Source organism: Neomonachus schauinslandi, chromosome 12 (assembly GCF_002201575.2).
Source record: "Neomonachus schauinslandi chromosome 12, ASM220157v2, whole genome shotgun sequence".
In the NCBI taxonomy this organism is placed as follows: domain Eukaryota; kingdom Metazoa; phylum Chordata; class Mammalia; order Carnivora; family Phocidae; genus Neomonachus; species Neomonachus schauinslandi.
In genome coordinates this window covers 91,117,146-91,141,429 of record NC_058414.1, presented here as the reverse complement: position 1 = coordinate 91,141,429, position 24,284 = coordinate 91,117,146, and the positions used below count along the sequence as shown (strand labels likewise).

The 24,284-nt window shown below is 43.1% G+C and overlaps 1 protein-coding gene across 1 annotated transcript in view; it reads left to right on the top strand.

Annotated features, from left to right (window-relative positions):
* The first annotated feature begins 479 nt into the window (after positions 1-479).
* The window catches only part of ZC3HAV1 (zinc finger CCCH-type containing, antiviral 1), a 58,810-nt gene continuing 35,005 nt past the window's right edge, over positions 480-24,284 (top strand). The window contains exons 1-3 of the mRNA XM_044919981.1: positions 480-810; positions 19,533-19,668; positions 21,796-22,048. Coding sequence (XP_044775916.1) covers positions 503-810; positions 19,533-19,668; positions 21,796-22,048 — 697 coding nt within the window. The 5' untranslated portion in view covers positions 480-502. The remainder of the gene's footprint in view (positions 811-19,532; positions 19,669-21,795; positions 22,049-24,284) is intronic.

Here is a 24,284-nt window from a genome sequence, read left to right as displayed (position 1 = left end):
GCTTTCCCGGAATGGGTGGGGTGGAGAACTGAACCTCCTCAAGGGGGCTCTCAAGACTCGCGTCATTCGCTGCTTGGGCTGGCTTATAAAAACTCCACCAGAGCCCCAGATCAGTTTTAGTTTCTCTTCTTTCGGAAGAAGCCTCGCCGTGCCCAGCTGGGGAACGTCACCCTCGCGGAGCGCAGAAGCGAGCGAGGGGTCGGGCGGTTGCGGCGGTGGCCCGCAGAACTGCGCGCGCCGTTCGCTTTTCTTTCCATTCGGCTGCCGTCGCGGTTGGCTTGCAGTCTGACACCGGGATCAGGCTGGTGAGTTCCGGCCTCCCGACCCAGGGCCGAGCGGGAAAGCGAAACCGCTGGGTTCAGCTAACGGCGGCGAGGAGCACGCGCTCGCTGGCCCGGGGCGCGCCTGGCCGAGCACCGCCCGCGCCCGCCCCCGGACTCCTGTAAGTTTCGATTCTCCGCGGAGCAGAGTCCCGCGCCCCGGCCCGCGAGCGCCGCGCGCCATGGCGGACCCGGAGGTGTGCTGCTTCATCACCAAAATCCTGTGCGCCCACGGGGGCCGCATGGCCCTGGACGCGCTGCTCAAAGAGATAAGGCTCTCCGAGGGGCAGCTCCGCGAGGTGCTGGAGGAGGCTGGGCCCGACCGCTTCGTGGTGTTGGAGACCGGCGACAAGGAAGGGGTCACCCGGTCCGTGGTGGCCACCACCCGAGCCCGGGTCTGCCGTCGCAAGTTCTGCCAGAGACCCTGCGAAGACCTGCACCTCTGCAAGCTCAACCTGCTGGGTCGGTGCAACTATTCGCAGTCCGAGCGGTGAGTGCACGGCGAGGGGAGGGGTGGCGGCTTCCCAGGGCCCGGGTCTAGGAGCGGTGTCAGGACTGCTGCCCCGCGAGGGGGGCGCCCTCGTGGGGACCTCGTCCCTCCAGTCTCGCGCCTCTCTGCTTCCCCTGCTCCGCCCGCGCTTCTGCTCTTGGCGGTTCCCTTCCGTCCAGCGCCTCCAGACCCGTCCTCGAATTTGGCTAACGCCATATCCCCCCGGGGAAGACCACGCTTAACTCCCCACCCCCAGAGGAATGCAGCACTTTTGGGTCAGCCTGGGTCTAGGGCATTTAGAGGCAGGTTTGGGAACGAAGGAAAATGCCTCCACTGTGTAGAATCTTGAGTCCTTCTCGATGTGCTACCGGCGTCCCTCGGCGCGTTGCGCCCTCCGCATCCGGATTGTCTGTACCGCAGCGAGCTGGCCCTGCGCTTGGCCCTCCACTCCTAGCCGCCCCCGTGCCCCTCATTATCACTTTTCTGATCTCTGAAGCTAGTTCGCACCCCTGACCAGAATGATCTTCTTCAGGGGTACCGATGAAGTAGTGTCCACTCCCAGCGCCCCTGCCCGCTCTTGGGACCACTTTGAAAGAGTGCGCCGTATGTCTCAGGCAGCCGCTTCTGGGTTTCCACTTGTTCATTTTTTGCCTCCTAAATATAGTGTGCCCCGAGGTTTGGGCTAAGCCTTTTGACCTGTCTTCCCAGTCTCTCCCGAAGAGAGCTCACTCCCTTGGGTTCAGCTGTCACATCTACAAAGATGGCTTCCATGTGTCTCTCGGCTGCCTCCGCCTTCCTGCTACATCTGGGTTCTTCCTCTCCCACTGTCCGAGCAACATCTGTACCTGAATATGCTGCCCATCAGTCACACTCATCTTCTTTCTTCCAGGGCAGGGTCTCTGGCACTGCCCCAAGCCCTTCTTCACCCTTCACAATACTTTCATCACCAAGCCTTTTTCTTGAGGGCTCCTACCCACTTCCTGCTGGGTTCCCCCATCCCATCCCACTTCTGATTGAATGCTTGTTCAATTAGGGAATGATTCCCTCTGACCATAGTCTTTCTCCCCGTCTTTTCTGTCCCTGTGCACTTTTACTCAATTATTTTTCTTGATATACTACTTTTCACACTTGGCCCCTCCTTAAAAACTTTAAGTTGGTGTCCAAAATGGTGGCCATCAATCTTTTGATCTTGTGCTTGTTAGCAAAAACCTCTGGATTACTCACCCCCAGTATGTGTAGTAAAGCATTCAAAAGACCGGTGTTTTAAATGGATGAAGTAGAGGGGATAATATATAAGACATTTTTTAAAGGACAAAATGGTAGAATTTTTAAAAAGTGCTGAATGTGCTCCATTATTTAAAAAATATTTATTGAATATGTTGTGAGGCACCAGTTTGAAAGTCTAAGTTTTGGTAAATTATGAATTAGTACAGAGGGAATCCTCTAAGTCACAGCAACCCAGGAAATCTGGGAGGAGGAAAGGAGGGCTGGGGGTGGAGGAGAAAAAGGGAAGGAACAATTTAGTACTATATTGAATAACAAGAGAGTTGGAAGGATTTATCTTTTTTTTTTTTTTTGGTGCTTTTCTGTTGTTACTAAAAATTCTTCAACTAGTGTTGGCTTTTAGTTTTAAATACATATATCTGTTATATTTTAATTTTTTACTCTAGATATTTTCAAAATATACTAAAGTAGAGAAAAGAGAATGATGAACTGCTATGTACCCATCATTTCAATTCAACAGTTTTCAAAATAAGGCCAGTCTTGTTTCATGTATTTCCCTCTCCCCATTCCTGTCCCCAACTCCTAACATGTTATCTTAAACCAAATCCCAGAGATTATGTGTTCCATAAATTCTTTAGTATCTCTAAAGAGTAAGGACACAGTACAACAATCACAATTTTTTACAGTTACAATTTTAATATAATCCTAATATACGGTTGGCATTCAAATTTCCCTGATTGTCTTATAATAGGAATTATAAGTTTCAGGAAGAAACCTGCAGAGACATAATCCATAATTGTTTAAATATGTTACATATCCAATATATTTATAAACTTTCAATTTCTTATACACAATATGTTTAGACGCTTTAGTTTTAGTTTTTTTAGAAACTATTATTTTTGTTTTATATTGTTATGGTATTTTTGTGTGTGTGGTTTGAAACATGAAAACCATTTTAAACTCCTAAACTGGGTTGTTAACCAGCACTTTTATGTATTTTAAAAAGGGGAGATATAAGACAGGGATAATTTGGTCTATTCAAGTTTGGATGGATCCTCTGGGGAATTCATTAAAGTTTTTTTTTTTTTTCTTTTAGTGAAGTGATAAATTCTTACTTCTTACATTTATTGGTCTAGTTGTATTTTTTCTTTCCTTTTTCATCACTTTTGAATTAGAGAATTACAAATTTTTAATCCATTAAAGTGTATTGTGTCCTCATAATAGGGCCCTTGGGAGAATTTTTTTTTGACTCAAAACCTAGAAAATATGTTTTTTCCCCAAGTATGTTTTAAAAATATTCCCGCCTTCTTAGACATGTATAAAATCTTCTAAAACTTGACATGTAGGAGTCTAAGGACTTTCTTTGTGGATTACAGGTTAGTGGAATCTGTTGACCAATTGATACTCATATCAATTGCCTGAGGACAGTTTGCATTTTGCTGGACTTATAAAATTTCCTTTATATTGCTTTATATAAAAATTCCTTTATATTCATAAATAGGACTTCTCCTATCTATCCTGCAGTTCTGGTCTTTCTTACGTTGCTTTCATTAAAAAAAATTTTTTTTTTAAGATTTTATTTATTCATTTGACAGAGAGAGAGCACAAGCAAGGGGAGTGGCAGGGAGAGGGAAAAGCAGGCTCCCTGCTGAGCAGGGAGCCCAATCTGCCGGGGGGGTGGGGGGAGGCTTGATCCCAGAACCCTGGGATCATGTCCCAGGTGCCCCTCTTACATTGCTTTTAGCTGTACATGTTGGTCAACAGTGCTTGCTTCAATGTTGGGTATTGGCTTGTTTTGGTACATCAGTTTGGATGTTTCAATTTGCTTTGCCAAAATATATGCCCACACATGGAGTTCTAATCCCAGTTCTGATGCAAACAATGACTACCATTTAGTGAACAAATAACTATGTATCAAGCACTATGGTAAGAACTTTAGAGATGGTATCCAAGATAATCTTTACCCTGGCTCCTGAGGTAGATATTATAAATCCCATCTTAATATAAAGCAACTCAGACCCAGAGCTGTTTAGAAATGTGCCCGCCACAGAGCAGGTAGATGGCAGAGTTGTTGAGCCCAGATCCATCTGCACGATTTCTTAACTAGCTACTTGTGTGGTGAAGTAGCTGTGTGAAGGTAGGACCTTTCATGAATTAAAGTTGAGTGGGTTTATTTTGTTTTTTGCTTTGTATGTGTGTGTGTGTGTGTGTTTGTGTGTGTGTGTGTGTTTGCAGGCATGACTGTTTAACTGTGTGAAGCCGGCTGTCTAGTGTTTTCAACTAGCTTTGCGGTTTTTGCCAATGTGGGTGTTTCCTCTGGGCTGGGCTCTTTCCTGTTTGTATGCCTTTCCTGTTTGGTTAACTTTAGGTGGGGTGGGTAGATGGGGGAGAGGTTTAATTGACTATTTAATAAATTGGGGGGGAAAAAGTCCAAATTGCAAAGAATAATATTCTTTTTTTAAAAAAATATTTTATTTATTTATTTGACAGAGATAGAGAGAGCCAGAGAGCACAAGCGGGGGGGCGGGGGGGGGGAATGGCAGAGGGAGATGGAGAAGAAGGCTCCCTGCTGAGGTGGGAGCCGGATGTGGGGCTCCATCCCAGGACCCTGAGATCATGACCTGAGCCAAAGGCAGACACTTAACTGACTGAGCCACCCAGGCTCCCCACAAGGAATGATATAACAAGCATCAGAGTATTTATATGTATTCTGAATATGTAATATAACAAAAGTTATATAAAAGAAAATACAAGATAAATAAGCTTACAACTCACCTCCCAGAATAAAGAAATATTTATGCCTTTCATTTTTGCTTATCTTTTAAAATAAAATAAAAACCATAACAGGCTGAAAATTATTTTCTATTTCCTAGTCTCGTTCCCTTCTCTCCCCAGGAGCAACCTCTACGGGGATTATGGTGTGTGTTCTGCCCCTCCATGATTCTATAATTTCCTCACATACATGTTTGGATCCATGTACAAAATGTAGTTTTGTTTTATATATTTGAGAATTTTTATTCAATGTTATGTTTTGGGGATCTATTCCTGTTGATACATAAGGATCTAATTTATTCATCTTAACAGCTATATACTATTTCATCCTGCAATTTATAGCACAGTTCAGTACCTCTTGCTCCAGGAATGGTCATTTGGGATATTTCCAGGTTTTTGCTATAGTAAACCATGCTGCCAAGAATATGCATGTCTCTTGATGCTTCTCCAGAGTAGACAGATCATCAGGAAATGGAATTGCTGGGCTGAATGGTTGCACAGCTTCAACTTTTCCAGATTCTGAGAAATATTTTCATGTTTGAGAGTCCCAGTTTCCTATCTTATGGCTGGCTGGCCCTTGGTATTATCAGACTTTGTTTAATTTATGCCAATTCCAAGGGCATAAAATGATATCTTATTGTTTTCATTTTAAAAGAATTTTCTCTTTAAAGTTTTTATTATGTGATATTTAAGTCTTATGAAAATATATAAAGCATCCAATGAGTTATTTGTGTACTCATGAATCAGCTTCAGAAATACAATATTACTCATTTAACCCTCCCCCCGAATTCTCTCTCTTTTTTTTTTTTAAAGTAGGCTCCATGCCCAGCGTGGAGCCCACCATGGGGCTTGAACTCACCACGCTGATATCAAGAGTCGAACGCCTAACCGACTAAGCCACGCAGGCGCCCCTGAATTCCCTTTCTTGATCATCTCCCCCATCTTAAAGGTGATAGAGAGAAATACTGTTCTTTTTTTCTCTTAAGCTTTAATAAGGTGTCATTGACTAAGAAACATTGTATATACTTAAGGTATACAATGTGATATTTTGTTTTTATTTTTTTTTTAAGTAATCTGTACCCCCAAAGTGGGGCTCAAACTCCAGATCTTCTTTTTTTTTTTTTTTAAAGATTTTATTTATTTATTTGACAGAGAGAGGCACAGCGAGAGAGGGAACACAAGCAGGGGGAGTGGGAGAGGGAGAAGCAGGCTTCCCGCGGAGCAGGGAGCCCGATGCGGGGCTGGATCCCAGGACCCGGAGATCATGACCTGAGCCAAAGGCAGACGCTTAACGACTGAGCCACCCAGGCACCCCTCAAACTCCAGATCTTGAGATCAAGAGCCTCATGCTCCACGGACTGAGCCAGCCTGGCGTCCCTGTGATATTTTGATATATGTATACATTGTGAAATAATTTCCTCAATCAAGCTAATTAACCTATCTATCTCCTCATCTATTTGCTCCTTTTTTTTTTTTTTGATGGTGGAAACACTTACGATCAACTTTCTTAGCAAATTTCAGGTATACATTATTATCATCTATAGCCACCATGGTGTACCTTAGATCTCCAGAATTTATTCATCTTATAACTGAAAATTTGCATCCTTTGACCAATATCCTGTATTACTCCCACCCCCCACTCTAGTCCCTGGCAGCCCCCATTCTACTTTCTGTGAGCTTGACTTTTTAGATTCCACATGCAAGAGAGATCATACAATATTTGTCTATCTGTATAATGTCTTTTAGCTTTATCCATGTTGTTGCAAATGGCAGGATTTCTTTCTTTTTATGGCTGAATCATACATATTCCTTTTGTTAAAAAAATATTTTATTTATTTATTTGTCAGAGAGAAGGAACACAAGCAGGGGGAGCAGGCAGAGGGAGAAGCAGGCTCCCCGCTGAGCAAGGAGCCCGATGCGGGACTCGATTTCAGGACCCTGGGATCATAACCTGAGCCAAAGGCAGACACTTAACCGACTGAGCCACCCAGGCGTCCCATACATATTCCTTTGTATATCTATATATCTATGTCTGTGTCTATATCCCATATTTTCTTTATCCATTCATTTATTGATGGACGTTTAGGTTGTTTCCATGTCTTGGCTCTTGTGAATAATGCTGCACTGAACATGGGAGTGCGGATAACTCTTTGAGACAATGATGTCTTTTCTTTTGGATATATACCTAGAAGTGGGATTGCTGATTATACGGTAGTTCTATTTTTAATTTTTTGAGGAATCTCTGTACCGTTTTCCATAGTGGTGTTCCAATTTACAATCCTACTGATACTACTCTGCATTTGGTTTTTATTTTTCCCATACATTTATTATTTTTTTACTATCTGCATGTATTTCTAAGCAATATTTAGTATTGTTTTGCCTGTTTTCAAGCCTATAAATGATATCGATAGTAGGTGTGCAAATACTTGATTTATTTGCTTTTGTGTGCAGAGCATGATGATTCTGAGACTCACTCCTAATGTACAGAGCCTTGTTTGTGTTTCTGTACCATCTTGAGACCTGGACAAGTTGGACTTCTGCCCTGGGCCCTCTGCTTTACAGTCCTAGTTCTGGCCGTATTTTATTTATTTATTATTTAAGATTTTATTTATTTGATGGAGAGCCAGAGAGCACAAGCAGGGGGAGTGGCAGGCAGAGGGAAAGGGAGAAACAGGCTCCCCACTGAGCAGGGAGCCCGATGATGATGATGATGATGACGATGATGATGATGTAGGGCTCAATTCCAGGACCCTGGGATCATGACCTGAGCCGAAGGCAGACGCTTCACCGACTGAGCCACCCAGGCGTCCCAAGATGGGAAGACAGAACATATTTTATTGAACCATTTCGTAGCTTGATTTTGTACTTTTAAATGTTTAGGTGCTTGGTGCATGTACTTCCATTTTATCTTGCCCTGAGTCCCACACTTTTTAGGAGAGGGACTGCTTTAGTTCTTTCAAATGTATAGCTTCCTTTTGTATGAATGTGTGCCATTTGTATATCAATTTTTCTTATTATCAAAATTTAGAGTGTTTTTAATTTTTTGGTATTAGAAACCAGGATGTATTGAATATTATGGTATATCTCTCCTTGTGTACATGTGCAAGAGTTCCCTAGGTATCTACTAGTAGATTTTTTTTTAAGATTTTTTTTTTATTATTTATTTATTTGAGACAGAGAGGATGAGAGACAGAGAGCATGAGAGGGAGGAGGGTCAGAGGGAGAAGCAGACTCCCTGCCGAGCAGGGAGCCCGATGCGGGACTCGATCCCGGGACTCCAGGATCATGACCTGAGCCGAAGGCAGTCGCTTAACCAACTGAGCCACCCAGGCGCCCCATCTACTAGTAGATTTATCTTTAGGTTTATAATACCAAATTGTTTTCCAAGTGTGTATACTGGGTTTTACTCCCATCGGAAGAATATGAGCATTCACTTGCTTCATATCCTCGCCATTTGACAATATCGGCCTTTTTTGGGGGGTGGCGGTGCAGGTGAGGAGGGGTGGGAAGAGGTACAATAGCTTTATTGCTTTGCTGGGCAAAGGAGGCTGCAGCAAACATCTGCAAGCCCACCTGGGGGGGACATCATCAGCCCTTCAAAATTTGTGCCGATACAAGCAATGCGAAATCGTACCTCATTGTGGTTTTAATTCTTTGTATATTTCTGGGTCTCTAACCATTTTAAGACCTAATGCTCATATTTTCAGTTTGTCTTGGCATCTAACTCTTAGCAGTTGCCTCTTATTTCCATTTTTGCATTTTTTTGTCGTCTTACTGCTCTGTTTATTTTTGCTTGGGATAATCTTTATTTTATTTTATTTTTTTATCATTTTCAAGTGCAAAGTTCACACTTATATTGATGAGCACTGAGTAATGGATAGAATTGTTGAATCACTAGAACAGACACCTGAAACTAATATAACCCTGTGTATTAACTATGCTGGAATTAAAATGAAAAACAAACAAAAAAGAGGAATGACCTCCAAACTGGAAAAAAATAAAAAATGTACAGTTCAATGGCAATAAGTACATTCATGATGTTGTGCAATCATTACCACTCTCTGGTTCCAGAACATTCTCCTCAGCCCAAACAGAAACCCTACACCAATCAGCAGTCATCCTGTTCTCCCCTCTCCCTTCCCCCACCGCAACCTCTAATCTACTTGTCGTCTCCATAGATTTGCCTTATTCTGGAGGTTTCTTATAAATGGAATCATACAGTATTTGTCCCATTGTGTGGCTTCTTTTACTTAGCTTACTGTTTTAAAGGTTTGCCTTTTACTTTTGCGTGTTACATGTCATCCGTGTGGTGTATTTGCCGAAGAGGAGTCTTCCTGGAAGTTCCTTCAGTTACTGAGTGTGCTCTGTCCGTGGAGTCTAGCTGTTGGGTTTTCTGCGACATCAGGGCCCAGAGGGGCGTGTGCCCCACAAGAATCATTTGGGAATTTTTATTCTCTTTTTATTTTTATTTATTTTTATTTTTTAAAGATTTTATTTATTTATTTGACAGAGAGAGACACAGCGAGAGAGGGAACACAAGCAGGGGGAGTGGGAGAGGGAGAAGCAGGCTTCCCGCCGAGCGGGGAGCCTGATGCGGGCTCCAACCGAGGACCCTGGGATCATGACCTGAGCCGAAGGCAGACGCTTAACGACTGAGCCACCCAGGCGCCCCTATTCTCTTTTTAGATTTGCTTCATGTTTATTTTCACTTGGCCGAATCTGACTTTGAATTCCTGCCGCTTTCTGCAGAAATTAAGCTAAGAGATGTAACGACATCGTAAGTGATCTTGTGAATCTTGATAAAATGTTGAGTAAGGGACAAAGAAGCATCTGATAACAAAATATTTTCTACTTTTTACATAATAGAGAGATGGCAGAAGTGAACAGAGAAAACAAATACAGGGTTGTTTTCCTTCTGTAAAAGGGTTCTAATTTGCTCCTGACCATATTTGCTTCCAAACAGGTATCTTTGATCTTTACCTACAGGCTATTCTGGAATTGGCAAGGCCCCAGGATGGGGGTGGAAAAGGGGTAAAAGAATCCAGGAGTACCTAGGATTTCAGGCCCAATGAGGAGTCAGTTTAAACAAGTCGGAGCAGAGGAGCTGGATACAGGTTTTGGGGAGAGAGTGGAGCCCTGTTTCGACATCCTTTTTGCTCCTCCACACTGAGAAAGACTTTCATCCGTTTCAGACCAACTCAGCATCAGGTCACCTGGCGGGGGGGGGGGGGTAGTTTCCAAACATTTTCATTCTTCACCCCTCTCAGAAGAGAACATTTTGAGCATGTATTCCTATTATGTGTATATTTATTTAAAAATCACGTAACTAACATATAACTCTTAATTTGGATAATAAATATTAAATTGACTCATTTTTTTAATCTTTTATGAAACTTTAAAATCAACTTTCTATGATACATACAGTAAAATGTACCCATTTAAAGTATCCAGGTTGAAGAGTCTCGATAAATGGATATACACCCATGTAACCATCACCATGACCAAGATACAGAAAATTTCTATTAGAAAAAGAAAAATGAAAATTTCTATTAGTTCTAAAGGTTATCTTGTGCACCTTCTGAGTTAACCAGTTGATCCTCTCTACTTCTCTGCCTCTTATAGCCCAGGCAATGATTTTTTACTTTTTTAAGTAAAAATATGTATATAAAGAGTTGTAACAGTTTTTTTCCTGTACTCTGAGGTATCAGTTTTGGGTAGCCCCTGGGGTATAGTAGATAGCCAGCTTTGGAGCAGTACTTCCCAAACTTTGATATATATCTGAATCACTTGGGGAGAGCTTACTACGGCGCAGATTTCCATGTCCCACATCAGAGATTCTGGTTTGGTGGGGGGGGTGGGGGGGATTGGGCCTGGGGATCTGCATTTTCACCCTCGCCCTAAGCATTCTTTTGCAAGGGTGTGCTTCCTGGCAGATTGCAAAAGCAATTAAGCTAAGAGATGTAAGAAGGTTTTATGTGGCTTCAAACTTTGAGTGCATAAAAGAGAAATGGGATGGATTCTTTAGTGCAGAGTGAACAGAAGTTGAAAAAAAGTGTTGCTTTCTCCAAGGTTAGGGTGACCTGTTACTTTTCTATGATAGAACCACAAGACATACAGGAAACATGGGGGCATTCTTGCCACTCCATCAACAAATATTTATCGAGCATAAGCTTTCGATGGCAAACAGGCTGTTCTAGAGGCTTCTGCCCCTTTCTTTCCCACTAAAGTAATCTTCAAACCACCATTAAACAGTTTATTAATCTTTCTCTCTAGTCTATATGAATCTTCCTCTTCACTTCCAAAGGGATTGAAGTTGGGGAGTATGGCAGGGGCAGAAGGGAAGGAGGATCTTGGGGGCTCCCTTTTTCTAATCATCGAGATTCTGGCAAAACCACCACCACCCCTGAATGCTTTACTCTTCACTTCTTATGCTTTTTCTCAGTCCTGATGTGGACTTAGGGTGACGGTTCCCAAACTTTGCTGCCCCTTGGAATCACTTGAGGAGTCTTTAAAAGAATCCTGAAGCCCAGCTCCTCCCCCTACAGATTCTGTTTTAATGGATCTGGCGTATGGCTTGGGCACTGAGATTTTTTTAGAAGTCCCTAGGTGATTCTAATGGGCAACACTAACTGGGAGCGCTGGAGACGGGAGGCATTGTCTGCAGTAACAGAGAGATGATTTCTGGGTGCCCCACTCTTGGTACAATAGACTACACACAGGTCCTCGGAGCCCCCACCCCTCCCATCCTCCACAGGCCTGTTGCTCTCCTATTGCCCTCTGCTGCCTAGAGTCTTGCAGCCAACCGGGTGCATTCCGTCCCCAGGGCCACGGCCTGTAGCAGGTGCAGCTGGAGCTTGCCCTGTGGCCGCAGTTGGCTGGCCTTCTCTTCTTTGCACCTTGTAGGTTCCAGGTAGTACAGTTGTGGTTCGAATCGGCTCCTTTCTTCAGCTCCTCTTCCCCCAGACTGTTCCTTGTCCTGCTCCCGTGCTATCTATTGGCCCACTCTGATTTTTCCCATCTCATCACAGCTCCCAGATTCACTGAGCCACCCCTACCTCTAGTAGCCTGGCAGTTTAACCTTGAACATCAGCCATACAAACATAGGGAATGGGAGTCTCATGGCTTTGAAATAATACTTCATTACGGTTGTTTTTGATCAGTGACATTTTCCTCTTTAGACCAGCGTTCTCTAGATTTTATCTTTCACACGTCCTCGTTCCTTTTTCACCTGGTTTATAGTGTAGTGAGCTATTTCCCGTTTTCTGTACAAATCAACTCTGTCTTTGTTTTTATCAACCCCTGCCCACAAGGTGTTGGGGAGCAGAAGGGGTGAGTGGAGAAGGGGAGGGGTATTTTGAGACCAATTACTGTCAAAAAAACAAGACTTTCACTTAGGTTGTTATCTTTTCCCCATGGGTCTGGTTGTGGAGCCCAGAGCTGGCTCTGTGTTTACCAGCTTGGGAAGCACCAGAGCTCCGAGGTGACCATCTAGTTCAGGAACCTAGCTTAGACTCTGATCTGACGAGTCCAACTAGCAATTCTCAGCTCCAGCTGCACGGTAGAATCACTTGCCACCCCCTGTCAAATTAAATCAGTCTCTGAGGGTTAGGCTTAGGTATTTCTAAACACCCCCCAGTTGATTATTGTGTGTAGCCAGGGATGAGAGCCACTCTATTGCCCAGACCTCATCTGAGGTGCGGGGGAGGATTTATTGCCAGGGTTAAAATAACATTTTGTTCTGTGGCTGGAAGAGAAAAGTGAAAAGGTCATTTGTTTTTAGGCTTTGGCCAGAGATTCCCAAAACTGAGACAATTACGTTCTTTCAAGGCCATCTGTGCTCTTTTTTTGAAAAAAAAGTTATCGTCTCCTTTCCCAGCTCATACTGTTTGAGGTTTATCTCCTCCAAGAGCAGGCAGAATTCTGCAAACACTTGCTTTCCCCTGGGCGGTTCATAATGGTTTGTAGGAGAGCTCTTCTCTGTGCCGGGAGGTGGGGAGTCCCTGTGGCTGCGCGCCCGCCTTCTGCAGATCCTATTGTCCTTCGTTGGAGAAGACAGCTTGAGTCTCCATCCTCCCAAGTGGAGTCCTGGTCCTGGCAGACAACAGCATCACCTGGGCACTTGTTAGAAATGCAAATCCTCAGACCCTACCTCAGATTACTGATCAGAAACCCTGGGGGTGGAGCCCAGCAATCTGTGTTCTAGCAAACCTTCTAGACGATTCTGATGCACGCCTAGAGTTTGAGACCCAGCCAGTAGGTCTGGGAGGGGCCTGAGAATTTGCATTTCTGACAGCCTCCCAGGGATGCTAGTCTGGGTACCTCACTTTGAGAAACTGACTTAGCGAACCCGAGGAAGCCATGGCAGATTTTCCTGCTGTTTCCAGACTGAAGCCTCCTGGTGGATATTAGGGACCTGGAGCTGGGGCAGAGTGACCAGCAGAATGTGGGAAGGAAGCTTCTGCCACCTTAAACCTAAAACATGACTTCCGTCAAGCCCTAACGGTGACCGGTTCTGCTGAACTTGTCTGCCCAACGCCAGTCCTAAGAAGTAGTTTCTGTCATTTGCTGTGTGCCTGCCCCCACCTTGACCGGAGTCACGTGCATTCGCTTTCCTTGTACTCTGCTCTCCATTTTACGTTGAGTGCTGGGGAACAGTGCTTTAATCCAGAAGGGCTTTTTTTTTTCTTCTCCCCCCCCCCTTTTGGTTTGGAAAAGTTTTGATCTGCTTTTGTTTTTCCAGATTAGGTTTTGTTTTTTGTTTTTTGTTGTTTTCTTTGAGATTGGGGTTCATTTATCAGATCTTCCTTTTATTTGAGTTACCTTGGATTTCTCATTTTATTTATTTATTTTTTTTTTAATTTATTTATTCATGACAGACAGAGAGAGAGAGAAAGAGAGGCAGAGGGAGAAGCAGGCTCCCAAGGAGCAGGGAGCCCGATGCGGGACTCGATCCCGGGACCCCGGGATCATGACCTGAGCCGAAGGCAGACGCTTAACCATCTGAGCCACCCAGGCGCCCTCATTTTATTTTATTTTTTTGATATCTCATTTTATCAGTCTCAGTTACCAAAGTAAAAAGTAAACTGCTTCCTCATAGGCGTACCATGTTACTTATTAAATAACAGATGCAGAGTTCCTGTCACTTAGTAAACATGTAATAAACCTGGGTTTTTGTCCTCCCGGGCTTACTCCCAAATAGGTGAGCACAAACTGCCCCACCCTCGTGGCTGACCAATATGCTGAAATTAGGGCAAAGCAAAAGCCTCTGAGAAGTGGGGAGCAGTCTAGGGAATGTGGGAAAATGGAGTAGGGCCTCCCGGGGAGGAGGCTGCCGGTCAGAGACCAAGGCTAGACATAGATGTTGCAGACTGAAGCTGGGTGCAGGGTGAGTGTCCCGGATCTAGAGGAATGAGCAGTTTGCCTGAGGGTGAATGTGAGAAATGACAAGTGAAACTGAGCCTTCAGACAGGCTGCCGCAGGGACCCAGCCTGTGCAGTGCCAGGCATGAGTGTCTTGGGTGAGCATGGAAAAGCCTAGAGACTCAGGGCTCCAGACAGAACCATTAGGCTGCCTGGTGGCCTCTAGTTATTTAAAGGAAATGTTGACTTCAGGGACCTTGGAAGTGCCCTACTCCTCCTCAGCCAGGACAGGTAGGACCATTGCTGCATCTAGCTGTGACCTGGAGAGTGGCTGGGTCCTCTTCTACGATCCTAATTTCGCCATAAGAGATGGGTCATAGTCATGGCACCAGGGGCGGGATGTCTGCGTTGGAGGCTGAAGAGAAAGCAAAGATTACTAAATTCCTTTCCAGTAACAGTTGTCATGTATCTCTGAGACAGAAGGTCATTTTCAGCTCCATAGCAAGGGGATCATTTTTTTAAATTTAAATTCAATTAATTAACATATAGTATATTATTAGTTTCAGAGCTAGAGTTCAGTGAGGGGATCATTAATGGCCCTGGCCAGTGGAGTGAGGGGCCTTATAGTTAATGAGTCTCCCATTCATCTGGGGATGGAGGGGTTTTCTGCCTGAGCTGGAGGCTGAGGACAGCCACCCCCCCCTCCCCCCACCACCAACAACTGTAGATTCTCCAGATTCCCCCTTCCCATGGGGGGTGGGAAGAGTGATCAGGTAGAGTCTTAGCCCAGCTGCTGAGGGCCTTGGGTGGTGGGGACTGCTGGGAGCAGCCATATCTGAAACCACAGAACCCCAAAGCAAGCTGAGAGAGCTGAAATCAGCTTTATCAAGGAGTGCCAGAGACACAGAAGGCCCGCCTGGGGAAATGGCTAAGGTAGAGGCTGTTCCCAGAGCCTGATCAGCTGCCCTTGACTATGAAGCCAAGTGCATGGGAGGGCTGGTTGGTTTTTCAGGGCTCAGATGGTAGCAGACACAGTCATTGATTCTGTGTTTGTTTGTTTGTTTGTTTTTTAAGGAGGTTCCACAGCTAGATCTGAAGGCAATTCCAGGTTTCAGAAATGCCTTACACATAGACAGCAGCATTTGAATAGTGACTTTTTTTTTTTTTTTTTTTTTAGTAATCTCTACACTCGACATGGGGCTCAAACTCATGACCCTGAGATCAAGATTCACATACTCAACTGACTGAGCCAGCCAGGTGCCCCAGAATAAGTGACTTCTATTTATTTATTTATTTGTTTGTTTGTTTCTTTATTTAAAGATTTTTATTTATTGATTTGACAGAGAGAGAGACACAGCGAGAGAGGGAACACAAGCAGGGGGAGTGGCAGAGGGAGAAGCAGGCTTCCCGCAGAGCAGGGAGCCCGATGGCGGCTCGATCCCAGGACCCCGGGATCATGACCTGAGCCGAAGGCAGACGCTTAATGACTGAGCCACCCAGGCACCCCTGGAATAAGTGACTTGTAAAGATTAATTCTTAGAGAATAACTTTTATCTAGATCTTTACATTAAAAAATTATCAGCTTTGGTAAGATGATTTTGCAAAGTTGTTTGCATTTCTGCTCATTAGTGACAACTAAAAAATAGTGGCAACAGATAAATGTTTAATATTTGGGAAATGAAAGAAAACTATTAAAAGAAAGATTTTAATTCTCCCTAAGAAAAATAGAACATGAATAAATGGAGAGTCAGTTTCTGTTTCAGAATCAGAAGATTAATGTAGTTAAGATGACATAATATCTGATCTACTTTATGGAGTTAACACAAATTAGAGTCTCAATATGATGTTTTTATGGAAATTGACAAAACCATAATAGAATTTCTATAGAGAAAATAATAGGTAAGCACACTAAAGAGTTTTTGGAAAAGGAGTAAGCCAATGATGTGATAAATTATTCCGTTAATATTTAAAATCTGGCGCAAAGGAGATTTAAGATGTATTAGATTTAAAGCAGAAAAATCCCAAAAATCCCTCAAAATTGGGATAAAATCCCAATAGAGATTCCAACAGTTCTAAGTTAGTTACAAGATTAACACACAATAGTCCGGAATTACAGAATAATAAGAAAGGAATCCTATTTAATAGGATTATTATTGAGGGTGCCTGGATGGCTCAGTCGGTTAAGTGTCTGATTCTTTTTTTTTTTTTAAAGATTTTATTTATTTATTTGACAGAGAGAGACACAGCGGGAGAGGGAACACAAGCGGGGGGAGTGGGAGAGGGAGAAGCAGGCTTCCCGCTGAGCAGGGAGCCCGATGTGGGGCTCGATCCCAGGACCCTGAGATCATGACCTGAGCCCAAGGCAGACACTTAATGACTGAGCCACCCAGGCGCCCCAAGTGTCTGATTCTTGATTTTGGTTCAGGTCATGATCTTAGGGTTGTGAGATCGAGGCCCTAATGGGGCTCTGCACTGGGTATGGAACCTGCTTAAGATTCTCCCTGTCCCCCTCCCTCTGTCCGTTTCCTCCTCCCTCACTCTCTTAAAAAAAGAATAGGATTATTACTGAGAAAAGTTGATGTAAAGCATTTCTGTCCCTTTCTGACATTATTTGTCATAATAAGTTCCAGATGTTTTGAAGAATTACAGTTGAAGATACCTCTTTTACAAGTGAAACAAAATGGTATATATAGTTATCCCACTATGGTGGGGGAGTTAATTTCTCAAGTACTAAAATTATGAAAGGCAAATTGGAAGGGTCTGATCATATAAAAATTTAGCAGTGGCAACCTTAATTAAAGTTCTTGGTAAAGAGGGAAAAAATGCAAAACTATTTGAAATAAACAAGGCTGGTAATGATTAATTTTTTAAAAGTATAAAGAACAGTTATAAATCTGTAGGTCAGTAACCATTCTCTACTACAGATAAACAGTTAACAAATACAAACAAATAGGAAGTAAGGAAAGTAAGGACTAAGTAAGGAAATATAAGCATCAAGCCAACATTTGGGAATACTTCAGTCTTGTTAATAAAGTGCAAATTAAAAGCATAAGTCTATTTCATACCTACCGAAGTAGCAAAAGTGATAAAACTCCTTGTTAGTGTGCTTGCAGGGAAATAGACACACTCACAGATTGTTGGTATGTTTCCTGGAGAACAGTAGATCAAACTGAAACAAGCGGCCAAGAAAATTATTGTGTCCCTTGAGGCAATACTCCCAAGGGAATAAATCCCAGGAAAATATTGTAGAAGATGGAAGGTTATTTGTACAAAGGTAATTGTAGCCATGTTATTTATATAGTGAAAATCGGGGCGCCTGGGTGGCTCAGTTGGTTAAGCGACTGCCTTCGGCTCAGGTCATGATCCTGGAGTCCCGGGATCGAGTCCCGCATCGGGCTCCCTGCTCGGCGGGGAGTCTGCTTCTCCCTCTGACCCTCCCCCTCTCATGCTCTCTGTCTCTCATTCTCTCTGTCTCAAATAAATAAATAAAAATCTTTAAAAAAAAAAAAAAAGAAAATCGGCCATTACCTAGCCACCTGACAATTTGATGACGGTTATACAAACTAGAAAATATTAATATCCCATCATATTAATAACTATTAAAACCATAAATCTGAGGACTTTGGCTATAATTGTAGGTAGCATATGTAAGTTAAAAAGAGGAATGAGTTTGTTATGTGGATGCTGGTAACTGACAAATTACTTTTGTCTAATGAAAACAACATTGCCGGGCGCCTGGGTGGCTCAGTCGGTTGAGCGTCTGCCTTCGGCTCAGGTCATGATCCTGGAGTCCCTGGATCGAGTCCCGCATCGGGCTCCCTGCACGGCAGGGAGTCTGCTTCTCCCTCTGACCCTCCCCCCTCTCATGTGCTCTCTCTCATTCTCTCTCTCTCAAATAAATAAATTAAAATCTTTAAAAAAAAAAAAAAGAAAACAACATTGCCATCGGGGTTTCTCGGAGATCTGAATCCGTGCTTCTTGGACCTTAATGTCATCAAGTCATTTGGGGATGTTGTTGAAAGGCAGATTTTGCTTCAGTATGACCTGGGTGGGGCCTGGAACTCTGAATTTCTGAGAAGCTCCCAGGCGATGGCGAGCTACTGGTTTTCCCAGTACACTTTGAACGCCGAAGACCTAGGTCCCTGCCATCCAGATGGTAGGCACCAGGCCCAGGTGGCTATTCAAATTTCAATTGATTAAAGTAAAGTAAAATCGAGAATTTAGTTCCAAAGTCTTGCTAGCTATGTTTCAAGTACTTGGTAGCCGTATTTGGAAAGCTCAGGTTATAGAACAATTCCATCATCATAGAGCGTGTTCTCTTGGACAGTGTGGACCTAGGTCATCAATGTCTTAAAGTGCGGGGATTTCTGTCTCTTTTTCTGTAGAGTTGTTTGAAACATACAACTAAGAGCTTGTTCCACATTTGATAAATAGGGGCACCTGGGTGGCTCAGTTGCTTAAGGGTCTGCCTTCAGCTCAGGTCATGATCCCAGGGTCCTGCGATCATGCCCCGCATTGGGCTCCCTGCCCAGCGGGGAGTCTGCTTCTCCCTCTCCCTCTGCCCACCCTCCCGACTCATGCTCTCTCTTTCTCTCTCTCGCTCTCTAATAAATAAATAAAATCTTAAAAAAAATTTGATAAATGGAATCTCTTTTCTCACTGACTTTTATTGTCAGTCCATACACGTATTTCTTTTAAAGGTTTTGTTTTTAAGTAATCTCTGCAGCCGACGTGGGGCTCAAACTCACAGCCCTGAGATCAAGTGTCACATGCTCTATGGACTGCACCAGCCAGGTGCCCCAAGTCCATAGATGTATTATCCTAATTATTCTTTGTCCCTCAGTGGGCAATCATTTCCAATAAATTGATCTTAGATTCTTTGTCAATTTCTTCCCCTAGTAATGTATACTAGAGGAGATACTGTTTAAAGAAGTATTGTGACAATTTAAAATATAGATATGTATGATTTGTGAAAAAATACATCCCCGAGGTCCCTGGGTGGCTCATTCAGTTGAGTGTCCGACTTGGTTTCTGCTCAGGTTGTGATCTCGGGGTTGTGGGATTGAGCTCCCGCGCCTGGCTCTGCGCTCCGTGGGGAGTCTGCTTGTCCCTCTCCCTCTGCTTCTCCCCCAGAGTGCGCGCATGCTCTCTCTCTCAAATAAATAAATAAATAAATAAATCTTTGAAAAAATACAACCCCTATACCCCCACCTAGGTGTTTCATCAATTTATATTTTTAAAGTGTGTTCTCTAAGCAGGATTAGTTACCAGAGGATGTGGGAATTGATAACTGAAAAGTTCCCTGGATGATTTGTTTTTCTTCACTTCTGTGAAGTGGAAACACTGACAATTGTTGTTTTCTTCCAGGAATTTGTGCAAATATTCTCACAACGTTCTCTCAGAAGAGAACTTCAAGGTCTTGAAAAACCATGAGCTCTCTGGACTGAACAAAGAGGAATTAGCAGTGCTCCTCGTCCAAAGTGACCCTTTTTTTATGCCCGAGGTAAGTTATGATTCCTTAGTTTGAGCAGCAAAGAGAGTATGATTGGCAGCGTTGTGTCATGGATGTGTTGGGAGAGGAACACGAAAGACTCAAAGTTACCACCAGGCTCTGCAGATAGCTGTCAACAGCTGGCTGTTGCCGAGGGACCTAAAGATTCCAGCAATTTACTTCCTATTTGAAGTGATCTGAAGATACAGTAGTAGGACTAGTGGATGCTGCCCATCTAGGCAGCTTCCTGGAAGGAGATGGTCTTTGAATTGAGCTTTTGGAAGATAATAGGGTATATTGGTTGAGGGTATAAGCAAAGCTGTTGCACCAAAGACACCCCAGAATGTAGTGATTCAAAGAAAATATAATTTTATTTCTTTGTCACTTGACAGTCTAGATCCAAGGTCACCAAACTATGGCCTAGGGGCCAAATTTGGCCTGCCACCTGGTTTTACAAATAAGGTTTTATTGGAACCCAGCCACACTCATTCATTTGCATATTGTCCATTCCTGCTTTCTTAACACAAGAGTAAGCTGAGTAGTTTCGCAGTCTTGCCTCTGCCACCGACTATTTGTGTGATCTTGCACAAAGCAGGTGATCCTTCTGGGTCTCACTTCATTTGCCGTTGTGCATTCGTTCGACTAACATCTAGGAGTGCCTGCAGGTGGTAGGCACTGAGTTAAATCTTGGAGGCAGCAGTGGACAAGACACGCTGCTGCCCTAAAAACCTCAAAGCGCTCACACTGTCTCACTTTGCCTTGCCCTGTGAGAACGTACAAGCATCAGGCACACCTGACTTCCTGGTTTACAAGTCTGTAAAATTCAAAGGTGCTTATTAAAGCTAGAAATGCTGTTATTTGTCCCGCCCCAGTCAAGGCCAGGAGCATTCTTACCTACTCATTAGAACAGTCCTAGGATTGTTAACCGAAGTGTCATTTGTGAAGTTGCTAGTTGTTTTTTTTCTGGCGGACACTGGTTCTCAAACTTTAGTGAGCCTCGGAATCGCCTGGAGGGTTTGTTAAACCAGGGTGCTGAACCCCACCTCTGGTGACTCTGACTGTAGATACGGGGCGGGTTCTGAGGTTTTGCATTTCTGATAAGTTTCCAGGTGGCGCTGCCGTTGCTGGTCCGGGGACCACACTTCAAGCCCTAGATTGCAGTAAACCACGCTGATCTGGTTTGCTCAGTCTATTGAAACAACTTATAAGTGTTTTGATCTTTGGGATTCTTTTATGTAATGATTCAAACATTTCGCAGCGCATTTTATATTTTGCACAACACGTTTACATATTTTATTATTTAATCTGCTCAATAACTTGGGTTAGGGGGACAGAGCAAATGTTTTCCTCCTTCACAGCAAAGGAAACAGAGACGGGGGAGTAGGGAATTCAGGGGAGGTCACATAGATGGTTCTAGGGCTGTGGCTGGGGACTTTGAAATCCGTTTCTTCCAGTCCTGCATCATACGGTCTGGCCCCCATGACAGTACTTGAGTAAGAAATACATATGCCCTCTTTTCAGTAAGAACTACACATTTGCAGAGCTATTTACAGAGAAATAGAAAAATTACCTTCTTTAGTTGACCTTTTGAGAAGCCTTGTCACGTTCTGCCTAGCAGAGACAACAGCTGCAAGTAAGACCCCCATGTCCTTTTTTTTTTTGAAGATTTTATTTTTAAGTAATCTCTACACCCAGTGTGGGGCTCGAACTCACAACCTTGAGATCAAGAGTCACATGCTCCACCGTCTGAGCCAGCCAGGTGCCCCCCCCATTTCCTTTTAATTGCAGAATGACTTGATAGCCTTCCTCTTTGGGGTTCCTTTGTAATGTAGGGCTCCCTTTGGGTCCTGTTTGGTCCTACCTGTAGCTGGCCATGGCCATTTTATTTTGATTCGTCCAAAAGGTTATTAAATTCATGGCTCGTTTAGTTAGTTTGCAGGCCTCTTCTACCCCAAATAAATCATCCAGTTGAATACAACTCATTGTAGATCGTGGAAGACACATGTATTTTTTTTTTTCCTTTGGTATATCTCTGCTTACTGCCAACATTTTTGTTGACTTAGGCTTTCCTTAATGACTGTGTGGCTGATGCGGGAAGGTGTATTGTGTCTGGCTATTGTTTGTTTCTCTCTTCTGCAGATATGCAAAAATTATAAAGGAGAGGGTCGAAGAGTGATTTGTGATAAGTATCCACAGTGTGAAAGGCTCCACATCTGTGAGCACTTCACCCGAGGGAACTGTGGTTATACCAACTGCCTCAGGTCCCATAATCTGATGGACAGAAGGGTGTTGGCCATCATGAGGGAGCATGGGCTCAGCTCCAGCGTGGTTCAAAACATCCAGGATATCTGCAACAGCAAGCACAGCCCAAAGAAACACTCCGGGCACAGAGGTAACTGCTTTCGATGTTTTCTTTAATGGAAGAAACAGAAATAAACAGAAATCGCAAGAGAAGTGTAACTTCACCTATAATCATTCTATCTCACCACGTGAAACTGGTGTTGCTTTCAGACATTGTTTATATGTATGCATAATTTTTACTTCGTTATAATCATAGTATATATGCAATTTTGCAATTTGATTTTCATGCTTAGTACCATCCAACCCCCCAATTTGTTAAAATGTTGATCATTTTTCTAAAAGCTAATTGATCAAGCTTTTTTTTTTCACCAGCTGTTAACATTTTGTCCCAATAATTTTTTGTCGCCATTGTTTTGTCACTTTCTCTCGATCTTTGTGCACATATCAACACTGACATGCACATGTATACCATTTTTGTGGGGAGACCGTTTGAGGTATGCAGTCATCAGGAGCCCCCACACCTGTGTATATAAGCACACACTTCCTTAAAACAGGGCCACTCTCTTCCATAACCACAATACAATTAATACAGGAAATCCAGCATTAATGCAAAACTCTACACAATTTAATTCACAGTCCTCAGTACTATTTCTTTAAAAATGTATTTATTTTTACCTTTTATGTTGTGGTAAGAGATAACATAAAATTGGTCCTTTTAACCATTTTTTAAGTGTACAGTTACAACATTTCATACTGTTGTCCGCCATCCCCAGAACTTTTCCCATCTTCCCAAACTTTCCAAACTAAAACTCCATACCCAGTGAACAATAACCCCATTCCTTCCTGTGCCCGCCCCCGCAACTTGCCATTCTGTTTTCTGTCTCTGTGAATTTGACCTCTGCAGCATTGTCACAGAAGGGGAGTTATATAGGATTTATACTTTTGTGATGAGCTTATTTCGCTTCCATAATGTCTTCAAGGTTCATCCAACCCGTGTTATAGCATGTCCTTCCTTTGGGGAAAAAAAGAGACTATATAAACAATATTATATATAATTTAAAAATTGCGGTAAAAATATACCTAACAAAATATACCATCTGAGCCTTTTTTTTTTTTAAGATTTTATTTTATTTATTTGACAGAGAGAGACACAGCGAGAGAGGGAACACAAGCGGGGGAGTGGGAGAGGGAGAAGCAGGGAGCCCGATGCGGGGCTCGATCCCAGAACCCTGGGATCATGACCTGAGCCGAAGGCAGACGCTCAATGACTGAGCCACCCAGGCGCCCCCCATCTGAGCCACTTTTGAATGTTCATTGGCATTAAGTACACTCACATTGTTTTGCAGCCAATCTCTAAAATTCACTTCATCCTGCAGAACTAAAACTCGATACCTATGAAATACCTCCTTCCCTCCTCCGCCCAACCCCTGGCAACCACTGTTTGACTTTCTGTTTCCACAAATATGACTATTTTAGGTACCAAATATAGATAGAATTGTAGGTTATTTGTCTTTTGGTGACGCTGGCTTATTTCGCTTTGCATAACATTCCACTGTATGTGTTGCCACGTTTTGTTTATCCGTTCATCCCCGGTTGGATACTTGACTTGCTTCTACCTTTAGCTATTGTAAATAATACTGCTATGAACATGGGCATACAAATATCTGCTTGAGGCCTTGCTTTCAGTTCTTTTGGTCATGCACCCGGAAGTGGAGTTGCTGGATCACGTGGTCATTCTAGGTTTAATTTTTTGAGAAACTGTCATCCCATTTTCATAGCAGCTCCGCCATTTTGTATTCCCACCATCAGTGCACAAGGGTTCCTTCTAGTTTCTCTACTTCCTCATCAATATGTGTTATTTTCGATTTTTAGGTTAACAGCCACCCTGATGGGTGTGAAGTGATCAGGTCTATTCCTGAGTCATTTTCACATTGTTTAATGATACTAACCCTTGCAATTTTTTGAGCCTTTGTGAAATGGGTGGGAAAGAGGTGAATTTTATAAAGCAGATAGAATACATAATTCGAAGATTCTGTATTACATAATAAATAATTACACCTCCTTATATTTGAGAAATGCTTTATAATTAACCAGGGATTTTTCACCAAAAATATCTCATCATTGTTCCTGACAGCAAAGCTATGAAGAAAGAAAGGTGTATTATTAGCCTTATTTAATTGATAAGGAGACTGAGGCTCAGAAATTTTGTTTATTTATATTTATTTTTTAGGATTTTTATTTTAAAGAGAGACAGCACAAATGGGAGGGACAGAGAGAGAGAGAATCTCAAGCAGACTCCATGCTGAGCGTGGAGCCCAATGCAGGGC